The 19563-nt window shown below is 36.0% G+C and overlaps 2 protein-coding genes across 2 annotated transcripts in view; one reads left to right on the top strand and one right to left on the bottom strand.

The window, feature by feature from the left end:
* Positions 1–5262: 5262 nt before the first annotated feature.
* Positions 5263–7260, top strand: CEBPZOS (CEBPZ opposite strand). The gene is made up of 3 exons (XM_042781546.1): positions 5263–5377; positions 6535–6579; positions 7148–7260. Exons 1-3 carry the CDS (start codon positions 5263–5265, stop codon positions 7258–7260), a joined length of 273 nt encoding a protein of 90 aa, XP_042637480.1.
* A 10-nt stretch (positions 7261–7270) lies between these two features.
* CEBPZ (CCAAT enhancer binding protein zeta) overlaps positions 7271–19563 on the bottom strand; it is a 33545-nt gene continuing 21252 nt past the window's right edge. Inside the window, exons 6-16 of the mRNA XM_007945070.2 lie at positions 18856–18909; positions 18258–18360; positions 18083–18151; positions 16434–16500; positions 15184–15284; positions 13176–13233; positions 12663–12856; positions 11702–11791; positions 8062–8123; positions 7900–7981; positions 7271–7410 (exon numbers count right to left, since the gene is read on the bottom strand). Coding sequence (XP_007943261.1) covers positions 7271–7410; positions 7900–7981; positions 8062–8123; positions 11702–11791; positions 12663–12856; positions 13176–13233; positions 15184–15284; positions 16434–16500; positions 18083–18151; positions 18258–18360; positions 18856–18909 — 1020 coding nt within the window. The remainder of the gene's footprint in view (positions 7411–7899; positions 7982–8061; positions 8124–11701; positions 11792–12662; positions 12857–13175; positions 13234–15183; positions 15285–16433; positions 16501–18082; positions 18152–18257; positions 18361–18855; positions 18910–19563) is intronic.

Below are 19563 nucleotides of genomic sequence, written 5' to 3'. Positions count from 1 at the left end.
ACAGGCTAAGTTAAACTTTCTGATAAAGGTTTGAACCAGATCAGCGGTTCAAACCCACCAGCTGCTCCGCCGAAGGAAGATAGGGCGATCTACTTCCCTAAAGATTTATAGCCTTGGAATCCTAATGGAGTTTGCTATGAGTCGGCATCAGCTGGATGGATGGCAGTGAGTTTGATTTTTTGGTTTTTGGAAACTTCCCCCAAATCCTATTTATTCCTTTGTTTCATGAGAAGTCAGAAGTTTCTTCTCTGTTGGATGTCTTGCTTGCAACAATAAATTAGTAAACTTAACCTTGTTGGAAGACAGGATGTAAAATATAAAATTATGATATAATTTAAACATTTATATAATATTATATAATGTAATATAATTACATATTATATAAATATATGCATATGAACATATATCTATACATATATAAAACCTAAAAAACCAAACCCACTGCCATTAAGTAGATTCTGACTGATAGCAACCCCATGGCATTTCCAAGGCTGTAAATCTTTACAGAAATAGATTGCCTCATCGTCCTCCCATGGGAAGCAAGTGGTGAGTTTGAATCATCGACCTCCTGCTTAGTAGCCAAATGCCTTACCCACTAGGCTACCAGATCTCCTTTCATTCATTCATACATACATACATATATAATACATGCATACATATTACCAAGTGCCTTACCCACTGTTGTTGTTATGTACCCTCAAGTCAGACCTGACTCATAGCGACCCCTCCTTGGGTTTCTGAGGCAGTATCACTACGGAAGTAGATTGTCCCATCTTCCTTCCTTCCGAGGAGTGGCTGGTGGATTTGAACCTCTAGCCTTCTGGTTAGCAGTCAAGTGCCTTAGGCACTATGCTACCAGAGCTCCTTACCCACTAGGCCACCAGATCTCCTTTCATATATATAATACATACATACATATTATATATTATATAATACATTAGAAAGGTAAATTCTTTATTCTTTGAAACCTTAGCCTCATCTTCCTTTATGAAAAATTTCACTCAGTTTCTTAAACTGGATCCTTCTGCAACCAGTCTTTGTTTTGCTTCTGTCTCTCATTCTCCTGTGCCCGCCCCCCCCCCCCCCCTTTAAACTATACTCCAGGTGCACTCCCTGTGCTGAACATGACTTTTTCCTGTCAGCCTTGTACACTGTTGTAGTGAACAGAACAAACAAACAACTCTCTCTTCCCATCCACTAACCTACCTCTTGGTCACATCTAAGCTCTTTTACTTTCTTTTTGCTTTGTTTCTTTTCTGTGAAGTAAGAAGAAATTTTAATCTTTTGGTTCCTAGGGTGATCAGATTTTCAAAATTAGATCTTTTGGTGGGGAGGGAACCTGATAATAATAGGATAATCCTACAAAAGTAGGGTGTTTAGTTACTCCCACTCTCAGGCATTGTGTAAAGGAGTCAAAAGCAGGTGGTGGAAACACGTGACAGTGAGCAGAGCGCTTGGACTGTACAGTGTTAGAGAATGTACCATCTCTGCACAAAAGAAGGGGCATCATGTAACAAGGAGCATGCAGAGGATATAAAATCCTCCTCTTGACTTTGAAGCGATAGGGAAACAGAGAAAAGTTGGGTTTGCATTTTTATACATGTAAACTATGTATGTAGGAGCTCTGGTAGCATAGGGCCTAAGGCACATGACTGCTAACTAGAAGGCTGGCACTTCAAACCCACCAGCCACTCCTCAGAAGGAAGGTTGGGCAATCTACTTCTGTAGTGATACTGTCTCGGAAACCCAAGGAGGGGTCGCTATGAGTCAGGTCAGGCTCGATGGCATATAACAACAACAACAAAAAAAACTATGTATGTACATTTTATATTTAATACCCAGTAACTGTCACATATTCTGTTTTCTTATTATTTATCCCTTTCCCCTTGTTTAACTTTTACTTTAATTAGAGAAAAATAAATTAAGATTTTTACTTTGATAAATTAGAGGAAGAGAATCAAGATCTAAACAGGCAGTAGTTTTGCAACTTATTGGGTGATGGTGGGCAAGTTAATCTGTGGGCTTCCTTTTCTTTATGGGTATAGTGAAAGGGTAGACTAGATCACTTTTTCTCATTTGGTACATAGCCTCTTGTATAAAAATAATTTGGGGTGCTTGCTAAAGGGCGAATTACTGGGACACCAACTCTAGATATACTGAATCACAATCTAGGGGTTCAGGAAGAAGTGGGAAATTGCAAGCTGCAACCAAGGAATATGCAGTTTTAACAAGCCTCTGGAGTGATGCAAATGAAAGGTTTTGAATTCTGTTAGAATAACAGCTCCCTGGGAACAGAAACAAGTTTATCACTCACTTTATATCCCTAAATTTAGCAAAGTGCTGGCACATAATTCAATGAATATGTTGAATAAATAAGTGAAAAACTTCAGACATAACAAACAAAAACAACCCTAAGGAACTAGACTGCTAACCTAGTGTCTGACTTGATGGCACATAACAACAACAACAACTCTAGGGCACTTTACAAAAGCTTTCACATATTGACACTGGTTGGTTGTTACAGTCCTGTGAGATAAACTGAGCAGGCATCATTGCACTCATTTAATGGAAGGAAATATGTCTTGACATCAGAGTAGGTTTTTGGCAATTATTTCTTGAATGACTGAATGTTAGAGCTGAAAGAGAGTTTTAGACAAAACCAAACTAAACTCACTGCCATCGAGTCAATTCCAATTCATATAGAGACTCCCTTTGGGTTTCTGAGGCAGTAAATCTTTACGAAAGTAGATTCCCCATCTTCATTCCACGGAGTGGCTGGTGGGCTTGAATTGCCAGCCTTCTGGTTAGAAGTCAAATACCTTAGGCACTACGATGCCACCAGAGCTGCTTGAGTTTTAGACAATTTAGTTTAATTCCTTCATTTTACAAATGAGGAAACAGATGCAGAAAATTTTTTCCCACTGAAGCATACTATATAGTAGTTAAGAACTTTGTTTCTGGTGTTAGATGGCCTTGATTGCAGCCTGCCTTTACCATTTGAAGATTGGGTTATTTAACCTCTCTGGGCTTAATTTCCTAACTGTAAATTACCAAACTTTATGGGATTGTTAGTAGGTTAAGCAAGGTATACATGTAAAGCATTGGGTAGTGCCTGCTACATAGGAAACACGTAATTAATCAGTTATTACCATCATTTGTCAAGAATGAGTGATGCATTCATTAAGTTAATGGCAAAGTGGTGGTGGTGAGGCTGACTCACAAATGATTAAATTCATGCTTTCTTATGTTTCACTTAGGGGAGCTCTGGTGCTGTAGTGCCTAAGGCACTTGACTGCTAACCAGAAGGCTGGCAGTTCAAACCCACCAGTCATTCCTTGTAAGGAAGGTTGGGCAATCTACCTCTGTAGTAGTGATACTGCCTCGGAAACCCAAGGATAGGTCGCTATGAGTCAGTTCTGACTTGAAGGCACATAACAACAACAACATATGTTTCACTTAATGGTTTTGTTAAGAATTGAGAAGGCTCTGAAATTTTGCTCTATTTGCAAGCAAGTAAATTAGTCTGCTCATTTCATGGATGCAGGTAGAAGACAAAAGATTCCTAGGTCTGAGAGAAAGGACTTTATTACACCAATTGTTGTTGTTGTTGTTATGTGCCGTCAAGTCAGCCCCGACTCATAGCGACCCCTCCTTGGGTTTCTGAGGCAGTATCACTACGGGAGTAGGATTGCCCAACTTTCCAATAGCAACAGCCAAAGGGTTAGCACTTCTTTCAGTTTTCCAAGCTCTAGTTCCCACAGTGTGACTTGAAGAGAACTGGATGACAGCTTCATACTCAGCAAATCACATTTCAGGAGAACCCTGTGTCCAGGGAGTCCAAATCTTTCGTAACTTACTAAAACTCACTGCCATCCAGTCATTTCCGACTCATAGTGACCCCTCTTTGGGTTTCCAAGGCGGTATCTCTGTGGAAGTAAATTGCCCAGTTTTCCTTCCGAGGAGTAGCTGGTGGGTTTGAATGGCCAGCTTTCTGGTTAGCAGTCAGATACCTTAGACATTATGCCACCAGAGCTTAAATCTTTCATAATGGACAGTAAGCATGCCTGCTGTTTACTCTGGAGGTAGACACTGGCTTTTCAAGGTTATAAATCTCTTGCTCTAGGGGAGGCATTATCTTCCAAGTGTGATAGTCTCCCAACATGTGTCACCACAGAACTCTTAACTATGGCTCTATTCTGCTCCCTTAAAAGGAAGTGGGCCCAGCATAATGTACACATAGTAAGAGCCTAGTTCAACCAAAAAAATGATTTAATGTATCTACTACTGTTCTTCGGTCTGCTTTTAAAACCTTAGTTCTTCGTTTTATCAATTGTTTTTATGATGCCTTTTTTTTTTTTTTTTTTATTAGGATTTGGGTGAAGATTTACAGAGTAAATTCACTTTTCATACAGCAGTTCACATATACTTTGTCTCATGTCATTGACCAAAATTTACAATGCAGCAGCTCCCCTCCCACTTCCTCCCCATAGTTACCTCCTCCCAGTGTCCATCCCTTCATACTCTTCGAGAGGCCCATTGTCTGCCAACCCTGTATATGATCTTGGATACACTCTCCATTTAGACATACATAATTGTTTAGCTTGTTCACCCATCTATCCGTCCCTATACCCATGTTTGCTTTCATTGACAACTCAGTATTGTATTTACAAAGGGGTTCATCTTTGTTGTTTGTACTGCCCATGTAACTCTCTCTGTCTTTCTCATCCTCAATGCTGCCATATTGGTCACTCACATTTGGTACATTGCCCTTCTTATGATGCCTTCTTGAATTTGATTTCCTCTCTGTGCTTTAGCCAGTCTTGTACCTTTAGTTCCTTTGTGCCCGTTAGGTATGTTCTTCACTATTTAGGAAATTGAAAAACCAGTTTCTGTGGCATGTCTAATACAATTAAATAAATAGTAATTTCAGGGCTGTATTCCTATACAAAAGGAGCCCTGGTGGCACAATGGTTAAAGTACTTGGCCACTAACCAAAAAGTTGGGCAGTTCAAACCCATCAGTTGCTCTGCAGGAGGATATGGCAGTCTGCTTCTGTAAAGATTCACGGCCTTGGAAACCCTATGGGGCAGTTCTACTCTGCCCTTTAGGATTGCTAGGAGTTGGAATCCACACTAGTTCTTTTTTTGGTTATCCCTATATGGATAATCATGCAAACTGTGGGAGTGAATTGACATTATCTTTATAGATGTGCTGATGACAGTTTGAATGACTTTTAGTTTAACATATCTGTTTATATTTAGGATGGCTCGTACTATGGAACCACTGGCAAAGAAGATCTTTAAAGGAGTTTTAGTAATTGAACTTTTGGGTGTTTTTGGAGCTTATTTTTTGTTTCATAAAATGAACACAAGTCAAGGTAATCATTTCATAATTTAACATTTACTAGAGGGCTGTCTAATTTCCTTAAGCATTTTAAATGGCATTTTTACAGAAGTTGCTTTTTCAGATTCAGTGTATCAAGTATTTTTATGGGCACAGGAAGAGTACTGAAGAGCAGGAATTAATTATTAGGTGACTCTATTAAAAAAATTAATTCAGGTTTGTAGACTAGGAGAAATGTTTTCATACCTTAATGAATGTCACTAGTCGAGTTGGACAGAGCAAGTATCTATTCTGGCTTAGTTTGGAGCACAGATGAAGAAACTTGGTCTGCCCTTAACATTTCATTGATGGTTGAGTCTCAGAAAGGAAGACGTGCCACAGCTGTGTAGTCAAAGGAACCTGTTTTCTCAAGCTAGCAGTTTTTTCTCTTCTGTGTCACTGGTTATCACTGAAGGTCTTTGTATTTTGTGGGGAAAATTTTTTATTAGAGCCTTCAAATTTATAAGTTAGGAAGTACTGCTTTTTCTTTCCATTAGGTAGCAAGAGTAGATTCCTGGGATGATGGCCAGCCATCATCAAAGCTTAGGGAAGGGACCTCCAGTCAAGACTGTATTTGTGAGTAGAACTGCCCATGGGGGGGAGTGAAGTGGGCAGAGGCCACTTGTCTTCCTTGAAGTACTTTACTGGAACACTATGAAGCAGGACACTGCTGAATACTCATTTCAAAGTTTCTATACTTTAATCTCTAAGTAAAGGTAAAAAGAAAGCAAACAACATTTAAAAGCAATTTAAAGCTTAGTATCAACTTCAAAAAGTGTATGGTACAATTTTATTTCAAATTCCTTAACAAGGAAAAACAGCTTCCATAAAAACAACTCATAAAATTACATAAGGGAATTACACCCTAATACTCAAAATTTGCTTTTGAATATAATTTCCAAATAAATTGTATACCATATATACAGGCTAAAAATTTAAAACTCCAAAATAATTGTAAGGTTACCTATTAGGGAAGTGCAATTTGGATCCTTTTCAAAAAGAGATGGTTCCTGGATTATCAGAAGGACCTTAAACAAACCTCTAATCTTTATTATTCCCATGGTATAGACCCTAAATTGTGGCTCTGTGTGTTAATATAATGAATTTCTCTGATCATGGCTAATTTTAAAGTGTGTTTTCTTTTTCCCTCAGATTTCAGACAAACAATGAACAAAAAATTTCCCTTCATCTTGGAAGGTATGTTTTCCCTTACCTAAAAATGAGTGCAAGACAACCTTACAAGGTAATCTATAATTAAGTAGTCATTTCTTTAAGATCCTCAGTTGATTAAGAGCTAGAATATAGTTTTTTCTTTTATGATAAGTCAATCTCCAACACTACTATTTAGCCCCATTTTAACTTATGGGAGACCATGCAGTAGAGAAAATGATCATTTGTAGACAGTTATCTAATGGGCTGGATTCTGAGTCTTTTGGCTGAGAACATACATACACTCTGAGATGAGACATGACTGGGATGCAGCTTTGCTTACAATATAAAGTGGTCTCAGTCAGGCTTGCCATTTTTCTCAGAGGTCAGTTTAAGGATTGTGTAGTTACTTTGCATAGTATCTAGTATAACAAACAATGTTTATTACAGTGATTAGTGGAGTGGGGCTAGAGCTTGTACCTTAACTATTTATCTTACTGTCATCTTTTTCATTGTACCATGTAGGAATCTAAAAAGTCTGATTTTTCTTAATACCTTAATTTTAATAGCATTTTTACATGATTTTGAAAATGGCACCCCCCCTTTTTTTTAATAGTTTATTACAAATCCATTGAACAATCTGGAATGCATGGAATCAGAGCACAAGATCAAGAAAAATGGTTAAATAGCAAAAAATTAAGAGTAAGTACAATTTTAATTCATAATTAATTTAAAAACACTATTTTCTTTGCTTTTTAGTTTTCTGACTCATTCTCAGCTTCTTGTTTTTGAACTTTTTCTTTTTCTTGATGATACTTTTCACATCTCTGTTGTGTACCCAGTCGTCACGTTCAGCCTCCCATTTGAGCTGTTTGAGACCTTTATCAGGAAGAGAGCAAAGATGAGCCCACTTCAGTGTAGACTATTGATAGTCCCACAGAATATCTGACTAAATAAACTCCTGGCCTGCCATGGCCTGTAGCTTGTTTCCCACCCACTACACAAAATTGTTGCTTTTATTCTGTATCATTTTATTGTGCTAAAGTAATGATTTACGTGTAAAAGACAATGAAAGGAAGGGAACAAATGCTGTTGAGATTTTTTTCGCCCTGAACAGTTGTACTGTTGGAAAAAGTTGAAACTAGTAACTATCAATATGAGAAATATTTAAAATGTCCTTACTTGGCATACTCATACGATATTACTTTCACAAGGTGGTATTCAAAGTACTTTTTAATCCCTTTTTCTGCGCAGTCTGAGAGCAGGTTGAAAGATACTATAATAAAAGGCCCCCAAGAATATTTCCATCTGTAGAAGTTCTAAGCCAAGGCTAACTTAGGACCTCCATTAAAAATTCAAGGTACTTACTTGCGTTGTCTCTGTTAGCCATGGCATTCATGCCAATGTGATCAAACTTAGATCCCATATTTTCATCCAATAGGTGTCCAAACTTAAAAAAAATAAATAAAAATTAGAAAGCTTAAAACAATGTAGAATAGTTAACTTATTAAAGTAGTACATTAACCTTACCTCTTCAGCAGATACAAATAGGCTGGAGTCATTGACATTTCCTTTCTTTTTTTGCCTTGGTCCTAGAGGGAGGGAAGGAGATAAGCCTAGATTATTTAATTGTAAATTTATGGGAAAATGTACATCTTCCGACATGGTTTTGTTAAAAAATATATTATTTGGCTTAAAACTCAAAACTGCCGTTATCTTCTAGCCTCATTAAATAGCTGACATTTAAAGAGAATATACAAGTTAGTATATAGTATTTTTTTTAAAGGAATATTCTAAGAGAACTGTTTAGATGACAATAATGTCTTCTTGCCTTTCAGATTTGGCCACTGATCAAGATCACCCTTAAAAGAAAAATCATAGTATCAGGGAAGGTTAAAATCCCAAAGCTTATTACATAGATTGGCTTGGGCATATTTAAAGGAAAATGCAAATTCTAACTTAAGTGAGCGGTGTCATTCTTTGAACTAACTGTGAAGTAATTGTTTGAAGGTGTGTCATAAGGAACTCAGTGGCACAGTGGTTAAAGCATTCACCAGGGAACCAAAAGGTCAGCAGTTTGAACCTACAAGCCACTTTGTGGGAGAAAGATGAGGGAGTTCTACTCTGTCTTACCAGGTTGCTATGAGTCAGAATCAGCTCAGTAGCATGGGGGTTTTAGTTTTTTATGTTACAATATAAATGAAGTTTTAGCTATACTACTCAAAGTTGTTCTTTTACAAAGAAATTAAAATTACTGTGGTGTAATGAATTACTTCATACGGTTCTCCTAGCCATAGTCTTTGTGACTTCCACCAGGTGATTGGGTGGAACTATGCAAACGTGAGGGGCTTGTGGCCTACCAAGGGGATTGGCAGCTTGTTAGTAATGTACATATGGTACACGGCACCCTTGTGTGGGTGGGATTGTGTAAATAAAGTTTGTGGAACCCTAACAGGATTGGTTAGTTTTGCCATCCCACCAGGCTTAAAATGAGCCATACCAAAGGTAGAAAGGGAGCTCTTACTACCATCAAGAAATAAAAGCCAGGAGTGAGTGGAGTGCATCCATTTGACCTGTGATCCCTGTGCTGAACTTTCTTGACCCAAGAGAGAAAGCTGTAACATTGATGAGATGGTACCAAAAGACTGGCACAAGACAGTGGTGGGTGTCTCTCTGGATACCTATCAGCAAAGCTAAGAAAGCTTTGTAACACGTGCCTGAGCAAGGCAGAGGGGCCAAGGGCCAGAGAGAGACCTGCCTTCGGGCATGGTTGAGGGGAGGCTGTCCTGCTCTAAGAACTGTATCCTAAAAGTTCCTGATCCTGAATTGTAACCTGTTAGTTCCCTAATAAACCCTATAATAATGAGTGTTGTCTGTGAGTTCTGTGTGGCCACTACAACAAATTATCGAACCCAGCAGAGTAGAGAGTTCTGTGAAAGGGACGGCTAGTGTCAGAATTGAAGAGGTTGGAGGACAGTGGCATGTCTGACCTCTGCCCCACAGGAGTCACCCGTGGGCTGTGGATCTTGATTGTTCTCCCCCTAGTAAAGTTAGAAGAGGTCAGATGCTGCTGCTGCCACGTTTTTTTTGCACTTACCTACAATTCTGAATATATAAACCTTTGGAAATGTAGATAAAAAGTAGTAGAATGTGTATTTATAATACTTAATTTATACATATTTAAAGTCATGTTATGTAAAAATTAAGAAATACTGCCTTTATCTATTCCCATTTTTCCTGAAAATAGTATTACTCAAACTCTTTGCATCTTTGACATCAGTCTCTGGCACCACTAAAGTCACTTTCATTTTTTTCTGTTGGCTGAAGTGCTCTTTTTTAAAAATAATTTTACTGAAGATTAATTACATGCCAGAAAATCCAGCTGTTCTAAGTGTGTAAACTTCAGTAAGTTTTAGAAAATTTAGAGAGTTGCTTAGCCATCACCACAACCCAATTTTAGAACGTTTGCATCACCCAACAAGATCCCCCATGCCCATTTTCAGTAACGCCCCTCCCCCAACCATTAGTCTGCTTTCTTTCCACAGATTTATTTTTTTAAAGATATTTCTTATAAATACACCTGTCTTTAGTATATTTCTGAAGTTCATCCATGTTGTATCAAGCAATGACTTCATTCCTTTTTATAGCTGAGTCACTGTACAGATATACCACATTTTATCTAGTCATCAGCTAATGGACTTTTGAGTTGTTCCCCCCTTTTGGCAATTATAAACAATGCTGCCACAATTGTTATTTGTGTGGACATGCCAGACCTACTATTGAGAAACAGTATCTAAAGCATTTCATCTTAATTTTTATTAAAGTAATATGATATTTAAGACCTTGTGTATGATGCTGTTACTGAATATTTAAGCATAGCATTAGGACAGGTTTTAGGGTTTTCATTCTGTAGGAAAATAATGTGACCTCAATGAGTAAGCACTTACTATGCTGCTTTTTAAAAGTTTCTTTAAGGTTTCTTTATAACAGCATTCAGTGTCTACAGATGTAGGGTCATACCCCCCAGGATCAAGTAATACATCTGTTTGAAATTTCTGTCTCTTTTTCTGTTTTAATCAATTTTGTCAACATCCAAAGTCAGCACTGATTAAAGTTTGAGATCCTTTCAGCCTAATTATGTCTTGTGAAAGAGTATTTCATTCAAAATAAGGTCCTCAAGAGAGTATCTATAACAGGCTTAGCAGGACTTCAGGGTAAGCAATACTTCTTTTCTGAGCAAAGATCTTGAGGAAAATTATACATTGTATTTGAGAATATATTGTTATTAAAATGTTATTTTACATGCAAAGGAAGACAACATCTGAAATAATGTATAATTTAAATATGCTTTTGTTACATCATTTAGCTATCGGGGACACATTTTTACTGTGATATTGCTAACGTTATTTGAAAGAACTTATAAAAACTTACAGGTATGAAAGTCTGAGATATTATCAACATGTAAATTACGATAACTTTGCAATTCTATTTTCATTCTTCATTAGTATTTATCAGTAAGCAGAAATCAGAGAGGCATTAGAAGATTGATTTAAAAAAAAAAAAAGACTCCAAGAATCCTAATGTAATCTATAGAATAAGGAATCATCATTTTTTATAGAGCTTCCTACATTTTTATCAAAAACTTAACTGTTACCTGACATAATACTGTTTTCTTTTATTGGGACCTTATGAGTATTAAACTAAAAGCCAAAATATCTCAAAGCATCATGGCAGCAAACTTGTAAATCTCAATCAATCAATCAAATAAAAATAAAATTAAAAAAAAAAAAAATGGAAAATGAAGTTAATAAAAGCATAGATTTTTAAAAGGGTTGTGTCACAAAAATAAAGATTTGGCTGAATTAAGGACACAGGTACTCTATAGGAAAATCTGGAGCTTACACATATGAATGGCTTCACCATGAATAAGAAAATGATTTAGAGATATTTTTTAACATGAGACGAAAGGACAAGTGAAAATAACTGAATGTGGGAAATAAAAAAAAATAAACTAGAATTGTATATTCCAAGTTCTCAAAGAAAAAAAAAAAAAAAGAGAACTGATTTATACTAACCAATTTAGAAATGTTCATGTTCCAAAATGATAATGAAAGTGCCTTTCACATGGACAATGTTTCAGGTTTAAAAGAGATTAAATACATTTTCTTACCTTGAAATGACCCAGCAAAATCAAAATCATCGACACCTTTTCTCTTTTGTCTCTTGGTACTGACTTTGGTGTGGTCTTCTTCATCAAGTTCTATTAATAGCAATAACAAAAACATAAGAATTTTAAAGAAAATATACTGTACCATAAGGAGCTCTGATGGCATGGTGCCCAAGGCATCTGACTGCTAACCAGAAGGTTGGCAGTTCAAACCCATCAGTTGCTCTGCAGAAGGAAGATGGGGCAATGTACTTTTGGAAAGATTTAACACCCTGGAAACACAATGGCAGTTGTTATGAGTCAGAATCAACTAGATGGCTGGGGGTTTGGTTTTGGTTTATACTGTACCATCTGGGTTTTATTTTTATATTAGCATAGGATTTAGGATAGAGTAAGGTCAAGGCCCTAAGAATTAAGTATTGGCATAACCCCATATTTTGTGTAAGTACACAATTAAAAACATTTATTAAGAAAAAAATAATATAACATTTTAAAACAAGAAACTTCTGCTGTGTTCCAGTGGACAGGATGTTGTGCCAGGGTGTATGTGTACATGCCGATACATGAAAGGGTCGAAAACAGTCCAAGGCCACAATGTTGGGTGTTCTTTGCTAATTTACACAGTAAAATAAAATGTCTGCCTTTACTTATGCTACAGAGTGATGATGAATATTAACTTTTTCAAACTGCTAATTACCACTGTAACATTAACAAAAGGCAGCTGTACCTGAAAAGGTCTTATGCACAATGGCAGGCTAATTGGTGATTAAAGTAAAAAAGGCTTAAACACAAAACTCTTATGTTTCTTTTAAAAAAATCTTCAGTTCTAACTGAGAGGCCATAAGATCTTCTGTAAATTTCTGGCTAATTTTAATGTTAATGTGAATGCAGGCCACATTGAAAAGAAGACAGTTTATTTCTATCTTACATTTGTTTCTATCATCATAATTTTAAAAATGCTTACCTGGAACACCTTCACTTTCATCATCTAATACATCCATGAATGTTCCTCCATCTTCATCAATTTCAGCAAATTCTTCATTCATACTTCCTAAAGAAACTTCGTCATCATCCAGGTTATCGAAGTCGTCATCACTACCTCCTGAATCTTCATCTTCTGGGTTACCCTTAGCTCCTTTTGTTTTCTTTTTTACATTGCTGAAGAAAAAAAAACCACAACGAAACAAAACTATGGTAATGTAAAAGAGCAATACTTCTTAACGTGTATTTTGGTGACTTCAGAGTACCAGGCCATTAAGAGATTTAGTGAGAAAGACTTATAGACCACAGAGAGCCTTTATTTAATATGCTAATGTGCATTATATAATGGTCCAAAATGAAACTATTGTCTCCACTTCCCCAAATTATTTGAATAACACAGTCCTGTGGTCTAGTGTAATTAGATACCAATTTGGGAAATGTTGGCAGAAAAAAGTCAAGTTGAAATGATAGTAAAGATTGAAGAAAAGTATTTTACCCAGCAAAATCAAGGTCATCCTTTCCAGAGGTGAAACAATTATCATCTTCAAATGTGTCTGCCAGAGAAGATATATAAATTGTGAGCTAAAGCAAAAAGTAACAAGATTCACATATGTCTTACATTTGAATCAATTATTTTAAGTTATGATTCTGTTGTTGATCATAAGTAAACACTAACATGACAGGTGACCCTTGCTAGTTTTACATGAATGTTTATAAGCTTGTAAACATACTAGCCTTAATAAAAACCGTAAACTAACATGAATTCCAATTAATTCCAGCTTCTTTCTACAACCCTTTTATAGAAAGAGAGTAAATATAAAATACTTAACAACTGCAGTCCTTTGTCACTCCATTAAGACTATTTAAGCAGGTTTAGTATAATATGCAACAAAACTAAAATCTCATACATACTTTATCTTTTCACTGCCCATGCTGTTTTATTTACTTTCAATTAAAATTTTTCTAACTTTTAGAAATTTTTCTAAAATTTCTAAATTTTTGTAAATAGATGAAACAACAGATTACATCACCAGCAGTACAAAGAGATTTGAAATAGCAAAATATGGAGGCAATGAGTCCAAAGGACTAATGGCCCACATGAAACATAGCCTCTTCTAACCTGAGACCAGAAGAAGTAGATGGTGCCTGGCTACCAGCACTGACCACTCCAACTGGGACCACAATAAGAAGGTCCCAATTAGAATGTGTAAAAAATGTAGGACAAAATAAAGAAAAAGATCAGACTTACTGCTCTGAAAGAGACTGAAGGAATCACCAAGACTATTGCCCTAACACAAACTTCTAATCTGAAACTGATGATATTCCCAGATGCCACCTTTTAGCCAATTAATAGATGGACCTATAAAATAATAACATATGGAAAGAAATGTGCTCCTTAGAACCAAAATGAGACCAAAAGGGCAACATCTGCCAGAACCAAAGATGAGAAGGCAGGAAAGAAAGGGACAGGGAAGCTGGATGAATGAAAATGGGACACCCGGGGAGGAAAAGTAGAGAGTGCTGACACATTGCAGGGATTGCAACCAATGTCCAATTTATGTATGAATTACTTACGACAACTATTTTGCTATGTAAACTTTCATCGAAAGCACAAAAAAATGTTAAAAATAAAAAACCCTAGCAAAACTGGATTCTATTTTATAAGAGATTTAACCTTAAAAATGAATATAAACAATGAATAATTTTTTTTCCTCACATGAACTGCTCCAAGCACAATCATATTTTTCTGGAGCAAATGCAGGCAAATTCCCATATAGCATCACAGTATTTCTTAATTATTTATTGTGATCTGCATGTTGTCCTAAGCTAAATGATATTTGAAAAATTAAGGTTACTTCTGCTACTAATTAAATTTACAGTCAATGCCCATTGATGCAGCAGTCAAGAAATGAAAGGATGTATTGCACTGGGCAAATCTGCTTCAAAGGCTTCTTTAAAGACCATCTTTAAGGACAAAGATGCTACTTTAAAGACTAAGGTGAAACTGACATACACTGTGTTATGTTCAATCTCATGGGCATGTGAAAGCTGGACAATGAGTAAAGAAGACTGAAGAATTGATGCATTTGAATTATGGTGTTGGCAAAGAATGCTGAATATACCATAAACTGACAGAAGAATGAACAAATCTGTCCTGGAGGAAGTACAGCCAGAATGCTTCTTAGAAGCAAGGATGGTGAGACTTTGTCTCACATACTTTGGACATGTAATCAGGAGGCACCAGTCCCTAGAAAAGGCATCATGCTTGGTAGAACAGAGAATGAGTGAAAAAGAGGAAGCCCCTCAACAGATAGGCTGACAAAGTGGTTACACTGATAGACTCAAGCATAGCAGTGACTGTGAGGATGGCCCAGGACCGGACAGTATTTCATTCAATTGTACATGGGGTCGCTTTGAGTCAGACCAAATGGACAGCATCTAACAACCATCACTAGTAATGTTCCATGGTCTATAAACAAATAGTGACAACAAAAACAAATTACCAATCATATTTTCAAATTCATCATCATCTACATCTTCTATACTTTCTTCATCTGTATGCCGTTTTTGTTTCTCTTTAACAATAGCAAGTTTTTTATAATACCTAAAATAAAAAGCATGCCATGTATTTGGTATCTCTATTAAGGACCCATCTCACTATCATCAAAGCAACTACAACCAGTGACAGAAACCACAATTAAAGGCTGTTCAGCATATTCAATGGCTATAAAAGGACTAAAAACTATAATTATATAAAAAACAGTTTTGAATTCAACAAAACTTTTAAATTGTGAAGTGTAGTAAATCTCAAAGATTTAAATTTCTTATAAAAACTATTTTATTAAAACACACAACTCATCTTAATCAAAATGGCATGGTAAAAAGTTGTAGATTCAATACTCCTGATACTAAGTATTATAAAATGTAGCTCTAAATGGCCTCAAATCACAGTAATTTTTTTTTTTTTTTCACCAGACAGCCTGTGTCTGACATTAGGGTACAGTGAAGTTTAGTATTTTGCAGATGGAATCACACCCTCAAAATTTTCTACACAAAATGTTTTTAAACACCAAAACAAATCAAACCCAACTAGTCAACCAGATGAGATAGTACCTGCTTTAAAACTATAAGACATTAGCAGTAAACCTAGTAGGCTTAGGACTTATTCCCATAGCAGCCCAAAGAATTTGCTAATTTTGCTCTAAGGATCATGTTTTGGACAAATTACTCATGAGCTATTTAATTAAACTAATGAGCTCTGGTAGCATAGTGCCTAAGGCACTTGACTGCTAACCAGAAGGCTGGCGGTTCAAACCCACCAGCCACTCCTCGGAAGGAAGGTTGGGCAATCCTACTTCCATAGTGATACTGCCTCGGAAACCCAAGGAGGGGTCGCTATGCGTCGGGGCTGACTCGATGGCAAACAACAACAACAATGCAGACTTATTAAGTCTATAAGAAAATTACTATACTTAAAAAAAAAAAAAAAAAACACATTAAGGATTAATTTCCACAAGGCCAAGATTAAAAAAACAAAATTTTTATGTGAAATCGTTAAAAATGTACCCAATTTCATTTTACTTTCACTTATATAGTTTAAATAAGATTAGCAAAATGAATGATTTATAAATTCCTTTCATAAAAACTGATAGTGTGACATAGCTTCTGACCTTTTCAAGATAAGCTTATGGTAATGAAGCATTTTAAAGAAACAAATTTTAGATTTTAATAGTTTCCCAAAGAAAACTATTACCTGTGGAAAAACACTTCATCCACTGGTATCTGGCTTTCTTCTTTTGCAAGGAATTCCTTACTGTTCACTAAGAAAACAAATGAGTTAAAAATGTTAATTTGTTCAAGTAATCCTTTTTATGTTATTCAAAGTCTTAGGAATAAATACAGAATGCCTGCAATTCTACAGTCTCAGAATATTAGCAACACGGACAGAAGGCATCCTACAGTGTAAAAGACAACTACTGGGAAAAGCCTATGTGGGGAAGATCCTACCATCTGAAACAATTCATCAGCTGCCATACTAGCCAGTTAGTTGAGCAGGCAGTGTACACCTATTAGTGCAACTCACACTGGCAGAATAAGGTCTCTCATTGTCCTCCAACTGCAGCCTTAATAGAGCCAAGCCAAACCAACTGCTGTCAAGTCAATTCCAACTCATGACTTCATGTGTATTAAAGTAGAACTGGGGGTTTTCAATGGTTCATTTTTCAGTAATTGCCAACCTTTGTTCCAAGGTGCCTTTCAGTGAACTTGAATCACCAACTTTTTGGTTAGCAATGAAACGCTTAAGTGTTTATGCCACATTGGTACTCATTCCTTAATAAAAGGGTTCCTTTAATAAATAACTACTTTTGACTTATTTTCAATCAGAAAAGTGACAATAATAAAATGATTAGCCATAGTTTTACTTAATTCTGAGAATAACTAAGAAGAGAATATTAGTTTTCCTTCTTCAGAATAAACCAATTGCCAATTTAACTTTATTAAAAGGGAATTTTGCTTCTAATACTAAGTCTACTGACTCTGGGTAAAGGCCTTGTACCTCTCTGGACCTCTGTGAAGTCAGCTGGAGACCAGATGACTTATACCGTTTCGTTTAACCCTACGAATCCTGGTGGCGCAGTGCTCAGCTGTGATCTGAAAGGGTGGCGTTCGAATACACCAGCCAGTCTGAGAGACAGATGCGGCAGACTGCTCTTGTAAAGATTTATGGCCGAATGGACAGCTCTACTCTGTCCTATAGGGTCGCTATGAGTCAGAAGTGACTTGCCAACAATGGGTTTGGTTTTGGTTTAATTTAATCCTAAACTCTGAAAAAGGAGAAAAGGACTTGGGATCTGGTATGCAAAGAAATGTATATACTGAATAGAAAAAGAGGTAATTAGCTCCACAAGATGGGTACTATGTTCAAATGCCCATAGAAACAGGTTACTAACTAAATTTAAAAGGATGCTCCACGACAAAATGAATTGTTACAGAATTTTGTTCTGCTCAATCCATATTAGAGAGCTTAAGCGATGGTCTGAACTGTAAGACAGAATTGTGCATGGAGGCTTGTTGATGAAGCTACAGATGATATAAAAATGGCAAAATGTTGAGCCTTGTTGAAGCAGTGTGATGAGTAGACAGGAGTTCATCATATTATTTACTTTGGATGTTTGGAATTTTCCATAGTAAAATTAAAAAAAAAAAAAAAGAAAAGAAAAAGCCCAGTTAGACATATAGTAGGCTCAAGAATACATAACACATTTTTGAGAACAAAAGATGGATGATATGTCGCTGTTGCTCAGGTTTATTCTGATAAAGTGGAGCAGAGAATAACGTAACTCTATTTGTTACTGTCTGGTACTGTCTTTTCAGTTTAACTGTCTTAAGCTTTATACTTACCAGCAAGACTACGAACATTCTTTATAAAATGTTTCCTTTTTGGCTGCATCACAACACTGTCTGTGTTTTCTGAAATATAAAATCAACATTGTAATATAAATTTCTAGTTATATTCTTATATTCTTCAAAAAACATTAACAATGAAAGCCATAAAATTAATTACACAGAAGCATACCTTTGCCTTTATGTGGCTTTGGATTTCGGTACACAAATCGATCCAAGAATCTCATTAGTGTGAAATCCTGCAGTGGGTCCCCTGAATACTGAATATAATTTCCCTGAAAAGGGGGGGATAAGATTTAAGGACTGAACTGAACTCAAATTACATACATGCAATCAGATAAAAAAAAAAAAGAGAAGATTCCTTTTATGCACATACTTTACATGAAAAATTTAAACACACACACATTCTGGATACACTACTGATCTTATGAATAGGTAAATAATACTAATACTGTTGGTCATCTAACTATTAACCAGGATCCAAATCCTGAAGTGTCAAACAGCACATGACATCAGGAACAGAAGGGCAATCTTTCCTCAGGAGCAAAGCCAAAATGTGCTGTGGTCTCCTATTGTTCTGTATTTCTATTCATCTCAGAGTGGGAAGAATTATATGTTGCTCTGTATTAAACAAGCTACTGCTCCTTTACAAAAGCAGCAAATGCATCTATAATTCTATTTGGGGAAGGAAACATTGTATGACCAATTGTCATCTGAATTTAATTTATTTATTTCTTCTTATCTCTTACCTTGTTAATATTTAGACTCACCTGAAGGATAGTCTTTGCGAAAAGGGCCACGGAGGGATGAAAATGCTCAGATAGCTGAAAAGAAAATTGCAGCATTTCTAGTTTCAACAGTTACTACAATTATTGATTTAAAGAAATCCATTGATTTAAAACTTACAAAGCAAATATATTAGAATAATGATTCCCAAACATTTTGGCCTCAGGATCCCTCTGTGCACTAATTATTAAGGACTCTAAGGGTTATGACATTTAAATTATTAGAAATTAAAATGGAAAAATTTTATATTTATAATTATTTAAAACAAGCCTATTACATATTATTATAAACAACACATTTTATGAAAAAGAACTATAATTTAAAGAACAAAAAAGGTAACAAGAATAACATTTTATAATTTTGCAAATTTCATTAATGTCTGATAGCTGGATTTTTATATTTGCCTTTGTGTTCTGTTATTTTGCTTTAAGCATCTGAAGAAAATCTGGCTTCACTTAGCTATGTAATTGGAAAAAGGAAGCTTTCTTAATTGCCTTTCAGATAACTGTGGATATTTTTTAATACTGCACCCAAATCAAAAGATTACTTGCAATATGGAACCTGAAACCATATCAATCAACTTTTGTACTTTTTACTTAAAATCCATTGGTCCACTTTGAGTGGATCTTTTATCCATGTCTGACTTTGTATCATCAAATGCCAGACATTTGGAAAATCCCTGAATTATGCAG

This window comes from Orycteropus afer, unplaced genomic scaffold (genome assembly GCF_000298275.1).
Source record: "Orycteropus afer afer isolate SDZICR_OR568_19922 unplaced genomic scaffold, OryAfe1.0 scaffold00131, whole genome shotgun sequence".
NCBI lineage: Eukaryota > Metazoa > Chordata > Mammalia > Tubulidentata > Orycteropodidae > Orycteropus > Orycteropus afer.
Note: the sequence above shows the minus strand (reverse complement) of the source record. Positions and strands in the feature narration are given on the sequence as shown.

What these genes read in the sequence shown, in the direction of transcription:
- CEBPZOS (XM_042781546.1), top strand. Translation starts at nt 5,263, where the DNA reads ATGGCTCGTACTATGGAACCACTGGCAAAGAAGATCTTTAAAGGAGTT. An exon ending in TAAAATGAACACAAGTCAAG is followed by an intron (nt 5,378 to 6,534) that starts GTAATCATTTCA and finishes TTTTTCCCTCAG; the next exon opens with ATTTCAGACAAACAATGAAC. An exon ending in ATTTCCCTTCATCTTGGAAG is followed by an intron (nt 6,580 to 7,147) that starts GTATGTTTTCCC and finishes TTTTTTTAATAG; the next exon opens with TTTATTACAAATCCATTGAA.